Source organism: Cryptomeria japonica, chromosome 7 (assembly GCF_030272615.1).
Source record: "Cryptomeria japonica chromosome 7, Sugi_1.0, whole genome shotgun sequence".
In the NCBI taxonomy this organism is placed as follows: domain Eukaryota; kingdom Viridiplantae; phylum Streptophyta; class Pinopsida; order Cupressales; family Cupressaceae; genus Cryptomeria; species Cryptomeria japonica.
In genome coordinates this window covers 312,633,953-312,641,710 of record NC_081411.1, presented here as the reverse complement: position 1 = coordinate 312,641,710, position 7,758 = coordinate 312,633,953, and the positions used below count along the sequence as shown (strand labels likewise).

At 32.6% G+C, this 7,758-nt stretch overlaps 1 protein-coding gene across 1 annotated transcript; it reads right to left on the bottom strand.

The window, feature by feature from the left end:
* Positions 1–1,628: 1,628 nt before the first annotated feature.
* Positions 1,629–2,705, bottom strand: LOC131047259 (putative UPF0481 protein At3g02645). The gene has a single exon (XM_057981123.1). It carries the CDS (start codon positions 2,703–2,705, stop codon positions 1,629–1,631), a length of 1,077 nt encoding a protein of 358 aa, XP_057837106.1.
* Positions 2,706–7,758: the final 5,053 nt, after the last annotated feature.

Sequence of the window (7,758 nt, the reverse complement as noted above, 5' to 3'; positions counted from 1 at the left end):
AGGCCCAATAAAAAGTAAATGATGGGATACCTTGGTATAATAATGCTATATTATTTAATTTTAAATACGATAGCCATGATCTTAATTCAACAAGGATAAGCATTGTTTGCCTACCAATAATACAGAGGTTTCTATTGTTTATCTTCAACAACAAAAATTGTGGAGGTTTTCTCTTATCTAATGATGGTGAAGCCTATGGGTTGAGAACCAATTTTAATTTCCTCTTACCATATGAAATCTATTTATCGCATAGTCTCATTTACTCAGGGTATATTATCCTTTAATTTATTCTTCAAACTTTTATCTTGCAATTTGACTACTTCTATTGCCTTGATTACAGATACTTGACCCTTCCACTTACTTCTCTATATGTCTATAATTGGATGCTTTCTAGATATAAATAGGCTTTTTTGTGAAATTGTAAACTCTGACTTCTATATTATTGATTGCCTTCCTTCTAAAATTTTCTTGTGCACCCCAACATTTATGGCATCAAGTTTCATCAAAAATATAGAAATTTAACAAAACTATACAATTAATAACTTACAACATCTATTATATTTTATGACCAAAATCTAGAAGCAACGATTTTGAAAAATAATACAAAATTAAAGATATATTTCTAAGAATAAAAAAATATTCTATGAATAATTCTGTTGTGTTGGGTATAATAGATACAACTAAAATTTTAGACATGTTTGGTAACGATCGTATAAAACAAGATAAAACTCACCTCAAAATAATCTTTTCATTTTTTTTAAAAAAAAAAAGACAATACTAACAGGCACCACAACTTTCAGATGTGTTTTGCAAGGATGATATACATTACAAAGGTATAATGCTTATCTCAAAACAGAATCCGAATTGGATTCAATATACACCACAAAATTTCAAATGTGATTTTGTAAGGGCGGCAGCATACCTAGAGGCAGAGTTGAACCCACCTCAAAAACAAAACTTTTGTACCCGGTCAGAGTAAATGAGGTGGTATATCAAAGAGAATAAATGGCTGTCAGCATTGGTAATAAGGAGATAAAACACTTCCGATTGGCTTACTCCTGCAAAACATTACTGTCGCTCCATTAACCCTTACAGTCATACACAGAACAGAAGGTCTGGAAGCAAGTGAGAAGCAGAAGTATCCCAGTGGCCACAACAGTCAGGAGCTGCCACGAACCAAATATGTATTTGTTTACATACTTCTTCGCAGACACGCTCCGTCTATTGTTATAATGCTTGTTCACGTCTGCTATAACTTGGTCCAAATACTTAACTCGCGTCAATTTGACCTAATTACCCAAGCCGTTCCACAGGCTTGCCACTTTCCCGTCGTCAGCCAGGTGATTGTAGATAATCCCGCTCTTTCTCAGCAGCCGAACATCTTCGTCTTTGTCGATGATGCCGTTCATGAAATCAGTGTACCGAGTGAAGATCAAAGCGCCAGGAGCCGCTGAAGCCTCGAATGCCACTAGATTTCTGATAACTACTTCGGTGTGGGAATCCAACCTCAATTTGGGAAGACAAAGAGTTGCAGTGGTCGGGTCGAACCGAATTGTGGTGAGGCCTCCCTCGGTCAAAAGGAATCTTACTCCTTCCGAGTATAAATCAGAGACGGAAGGAATCGCAAGTTAGTCGCGAATTGGAGGAGTTTCCACAGAGGAATATCCTCTCTCCTCATCTGTTTCCTCATCCTTTTCATCTTTACGCTTAATTGGAAGAGTTTGAAAAATGGAACCAAGAATCGTGGACAACTGTGTCACCAACTGGACAGGCCTCCCTTTTAAGGCACGCTCAGAGAGTGCCAAGACAAGTTGAACAAGGTTGATTCTTAAGGAGGACAGAGCCTTCCATAAAGATTTCAGAGCACTCCTTAAGTAGGTTGAATCCGGCAATGGGACATTCGGGTCATCATTCTTCTTAAAAATGGTATCGTCCATGGCTACTGCAGAGACAATAGAGTAGTATAGCTCCTCCAATATGTGACCTCTCTCCTTTATAAGGAGCCTTGAACTATCTCGCATCTTCAACATAAATGGCGACCAATCTTTACAGGCTAGAGTCACTAGATTGCAGAGCCTTTCTTCGGCCTTATCTTGCGAACCCAACTGCATTTCCAGAAGCTTCTGCAAGAGAAACAAAGGTAACTGATTCTCAAGCATCATCAGATCTCTCATAATTGCATTGTGGGTTTCACTTCTGCGAGATATATCTACAACTCTGCCCAGTGGCTTCACCTGGGATGACACTTCCGAAGAAGTGCGATCCGCCTGTTTGAGGTAGAACTGCAAGCACTCCAGAACGAACGACCCATCCAGAGCCATGAGCCATGCAAGGGCTTCCTCTTTATACTCAAGAAATTTGTGGTAGTAGTTCCTGATTTGCCAGTTGTACTTCTTCACCTCTTCCACCACAGATTCGAAGTTGCAGTAACCGGTTCGCGCCTTCTCAAATCTTCGTGCAACAGCTATTTTGTATCTCTCGATTTCGAATAGTTGGGGTCTCAAATAGTGATACGGTCCAATGGAGACGCACTGCGGAATATATGCTTCTGGCTTCACTGTCAACGGCTCCTTGGGCACACCAAAAACGGATACACGTATGTCTTTTTCTTCTTCTTTCTCATCCTGAAATTGCAGGCCTTCCTTGATTTGAGTAAGCCAGAGATCTTGATCCAACTTTACTTCATCTGCTTTCATTAATTCCATGATTCCAAGTGGAAAGTGGATGAGATATCACAGAAAGCAAGAGAACACACGGGATGAAAAATAGAGGATCGAAAGCTCTAATATGGGAAACAGCTGGGCAGATGGTCATATATGTAGCTTCATCCTCCGCTGCAGCGAATGAACAAATTGAAATTTCACAGAAATTTCTGTACTTCCATCGAGAATTGGAAAACCATTTGTATACCTATAACTGCATATGATAAATGCTTAACGGAAAGGATTCCATTCAAAGTGCGAAGGCTGCTTGTTACTCTCAGATGGTACTGAAGACGCTGGGAGAGGGCCCTCTGATAAGGACAATCTAATGTAAAATACTCACATAAATAAACATATGAAGGAATTTAGTATTACTGTTTTAAAACAATTCTTAAGCAAATATAGATAAATAAGATCACTTTTTAACAATAAGAATACAGTTTGAAATTAAAAAATAAATAATGTCAATAATTTAATTATAAATAGTCTTTTTTTGTTTTTTAAATTTGGAAAATAAAAATCTAATTTATAAGTAAAAAGGAATCTAAAATTAATATTTTGAGTTTTTAAAATAGATATTTTTATTAATTATTATTTTTTATGTTTTTGGTAAAGATAAATGGATTTTACATGGACTTGAAACCAAAAGTTTTACAACAGCGGGTCATCAACCAAACGGGCATGAAACAACAACAAGACAGGGGTGCAACCCCGAGTAGTCACAAAAACAAAGAAAACGCGGACAAACAAGACAAAACAAAAGAAAAAGCTCTCAGTTAAGAGAGAGCACCAGAACCTTGTTCTTTTGGATGGAAATCCTGTTGATTTTCTCCAGCTCCTCCATAATGAATCTGGAGGTACCCTTGTTGCTGCTTCTGCTCTTGGTTCTGGAACTAGGTCTAGTGGTTTTGTTTTCTCCAATAGCCATATCATCTCCTCCAAGATCTTTCACCGGTTCATTGTGGTAGGATCTATAATCAACAACCATGGCATTAATCTTTTCAAGCCCCCTAATACTGTTATTCATGACTTATTTGCTTATGTCGACCAGGATATACTTTTCATAAATTATCCTTAATTATTTAATAGGTTGATTATTCTATATATGCTTTTATTTAATAACAATTATATTCTTTATCAAAATATAAGTTAGAATATTTCAACTTTGATCATACCAAGGTCTAAAACATTATATTACTATTTGATTACAACTAATGCTTAAATTTTAAAGAATTAGAACTTTATGAAAAAATATTTATATTTTATGTTTTAAATGTATTCTAAACTAGTATGTTAAGTGTCATACATATGATTTTATAAAAAAAAATTTATAAAAAATCTAATAAATTTTAATTTTACAATTAGTCTTAAAAATGGATTGTGGGACTATCAGATTCGAGATGCTATTCATATATTCAAAAATGTTAAAAAATAACTTGTCAATTTGTTGACTTTTTCATGGGCACGACAAAATAACACACTCAAAATATACGTTGTTGATATCGATTACACTGTTCCATTTCGATTTGGTAATTGCAAGCTTAATCGAGTTGTGAAGGTGTCGGATCAGATTTGCTTCTCCATATTTGTTGTCATCCAAGCTCTCTACTGCCTTCAATGAATATGCAGTCATATAATTTCACCTCCTTTAGCAAACCTATTTCCCATTTGGCGTTCATCGTAGTCTTTTACAAAGCAACAAAATATTGCCTTTCAATTATTTTAAGTTTTATAAGTACAACAGAGGAAAACAATCTATTGACTATTTTATTTTTATCTTAAGCTTTATTAATTCTACTGAAGAAAAATGCAAATATCATCTTTTCTTTTAATAGATATTAATAGCAATTGATTTTAGTGTTTAATAGAAATGATGTTTATTTATTTGTAGGTATGTCAAAAGTTTCATATTACATGTCTAATCTTGTCAATTTAAGGGTATCATAGTAAAACACCTTAATATAAAAAAAGATGAGACAAAAAATAAAGATCACTCTAAATATTAGACAAAACAATCTCATCCAACATTAGTCATAGTTCAATCAAAGTTAAAATTGAACACATGGATTGAATAATTCATGTTTACTACTTCTAACCTCAACTCTATTCAATTTTTTATAGTGCAATGATCATCAACTCAACTTGCAATAGTCTTAGTTTGCATTAGAATGACTATTGTTTAATGTTGTCAATTTAAGGGTATCATAATAAAATACTTTAATAGAAAAAAAGATGAGACAAAAAATAAAGATCACTCTAAATATTAGACAAAACAATCTCATTCAAAATTAGTCATAGTTCAATCAAAGTTCAAAAAAAATCGATGATTGAATAATAATTCTTGTTTACTACTTCTAACCTTATCTCTACTCAATTTTTTATTGTCCAAGGATAATCAACTCAACTTGCATTAGTCAGTTTGCATTAGAACAACTGCTTAGTATCTATTTCTTTCTTTTATCTCTTTCTTGATATTGTCATTTCAACCCAAGGGCTTGTTTATCATTCAGGGAGTTTTATACTCCCATTAATAAATAGTAGACTCTTAATGATTCTCTTTCCTAGTTGACTTTAATAGACACAAATATGGATCAAAAATAAATAAATTTAACATTGAATGTCATATTCTACACTATACAAGATCATGTTATACAGGTGTGTAAGTCCACAAGAATCTATGCATGATCTAATCCCATGCTTTTAAGTTTTTTATAATTGAATCATGTAATTCTTGTAGGAATTCTTAGCTATCAAGATGAATGTCAATCATATTTATAGATTCCGTACACTATAGTCTAGCCACACCTATTGTTTGTAATCATGACCAAAGGGTTGTTATAACATTTTTTAACCCTGTATAAGATGTTGAATGAGAAATTAGATCAATATCCAATTACAAACTAACTTATTTTATGCATTTACAACCTTTTAAATAAACATGCTTAGGATAAAATCTTTAATTTTCTATTAATCATGCTCATAATTATTCTATAGGGCATAGTTCTTTAAGAACACATATTGGGTTCCATATTAATTTTGTCTATCAAAGTTGTAACTCCAGATTTCAAGAGTGTGTTGGAAGTATGTGTTGATGTGTTGTTGTGCTTGTCATTGATTTCAAACTTGTTGTTATCAATTGGTCTAGAATGTTTGTGGTGCAGAGTTATGTTGTTGTGTTGTTGGTGTAGTTGTTCTATTGGTTGTTGTGGAAGTGTTTGGGTCTAGAATATGTTGTAGATGCTGATTGTTATTGTTATCTTCATTGGATATAGTTTTTGTATCATGGCATTGTTAGTTCTCTGGTCCATAAACATCTTTGTTTTCTCCTTGTAATGTGGCATTGATCATTGATGGTTGTGATATTTTATGCTAGACCTATCCATTGATCATTGATGGTTGTGATATTTTATGATATTTTATGGACCTGCAAATTCAAATCTACATGAATTACATATGAAGATGAAGTTTATGAGGACCCAAATGAAGAATATTTGTTTCTAGAAATTGAGGATAAGGAGACTATTTTGGACAAATCAGAAGAAGAGAAAATAGTGAAGCTTGCATTACATGTGAATATAGAACTAAATACATAGATTATATACTCCAGATGTTCAAATCATATGACCAATGATCAATACTAGTTTATTAATCTCAATAAATATGATGCACGATCTATAAATTCTACTGGATGAGATGGTGCAACGATTTGAGGTAAAGTGTTTTTATTGATGGTAAGCATAAGATTGATGATGTCGATTATGTTGAAGGATTAAGACATAGTTTGTTAAGTGTTAGTCATATGTGTAGAAAAAGGTATGAAGTTTTGTTCAATAGCACTAGATGTGTGATTAGAAAGAAAAATATTGGTAAAAGAGTTGCAGAAGGAGTTAGAATAGGTGGAAATGTTTACTACAGAGTGAACTCACAAAGCTGGTTCCCGCTTTTTGGTACATCCTGATTTTTGCTGAAATCGTACCTTTTTTAGAAAATATAATGATTGAAACTTTAAGAGGTCCCATTTGAAATAATTAATTGAAAAGAGTTAAATCAAAGGCTCTTAGATCAAAATTTCTTGGATAGAACCTCTCTACTTCTAAATCATACTTGCAATGGAGTCTCCTTTGCATCTATCAAATGTTGATAAAAAAACCAATTTTACATTGGCTTTTGGGGGGTCAAATTAATTCATTTAAAAGTTGTTTTTTTCGAGGTATTTAGTCCTTATTATAAGCTTTCCAAATAGTATAACTTTTAATATATTTAATTTCATTAATATATTTTTCTTTTATTTCTTATTAATGTAGGTTTTTTACCAAACATGAACTTCTTTGTTCAATGCATTGGGAAAAATAGTAAACTAATTCAAAAAAATGTGAAAAATATCTATGCACTAGGTATTGGTGTTTTCTTTCTAAAAAAAACAAAAAATTGAATTTTGATATATATAGAACAAGTTATGTGTTCAAACGTACACCTTTATTTGAATTATAATTAGTCGAATTTCAAAACTTAATAAAATGAAAAATATTCAACATATCACTATCAAACCATCTGCATGCCCTGGGTATTGATGTTACAAACTAAAATTCAAAATAATCAAGTTTTTATCATTTATAGAAAAAAAAATTATGTGTTTCGGGATACACATCACTCTTAAAAAATGTTGTTTGTTGTAAAAAACTACTTTTTGAGGGAGATGGAAAAAACAATAAAATTTTACTCAAACAAATTTGAAAAAAACATATTTAGAATCTACAGACAAGATGCTAAAAATCACTAGTTTAAATATCATCTTCAAATTCTTAATGGTTTAAAAGTTATAGGTGTCGAAAACTGAAGGTTTTTTTCAAAATATTCATTTAAGTGTCAAAGTTGGTCAAAAAGTGGGAACTAGTATTGTGAATTCACCCTACATCAAGGATAGGAAGGATAGTAAACATTTTCTAGCACAAAGGGTTGATATTGTTCTAGTAGTTCTAGAGAATAAAAGTGATCTAAAGGATAGCAAAGAGAAGGAATCAAATGAAGAAGACGAAGAGTAAGATTCAATGAAAGT

Bases quoted from the DNA above. Each gene is read 5' to 3' on its own strand.
- LOC131047259 (XM_057981123.1), bottom strand. From the start codon at position 2,705: ATGGAATTAATGAAAGCAGATGAAGTAAAGTTGGATCAAGATCTCTGG.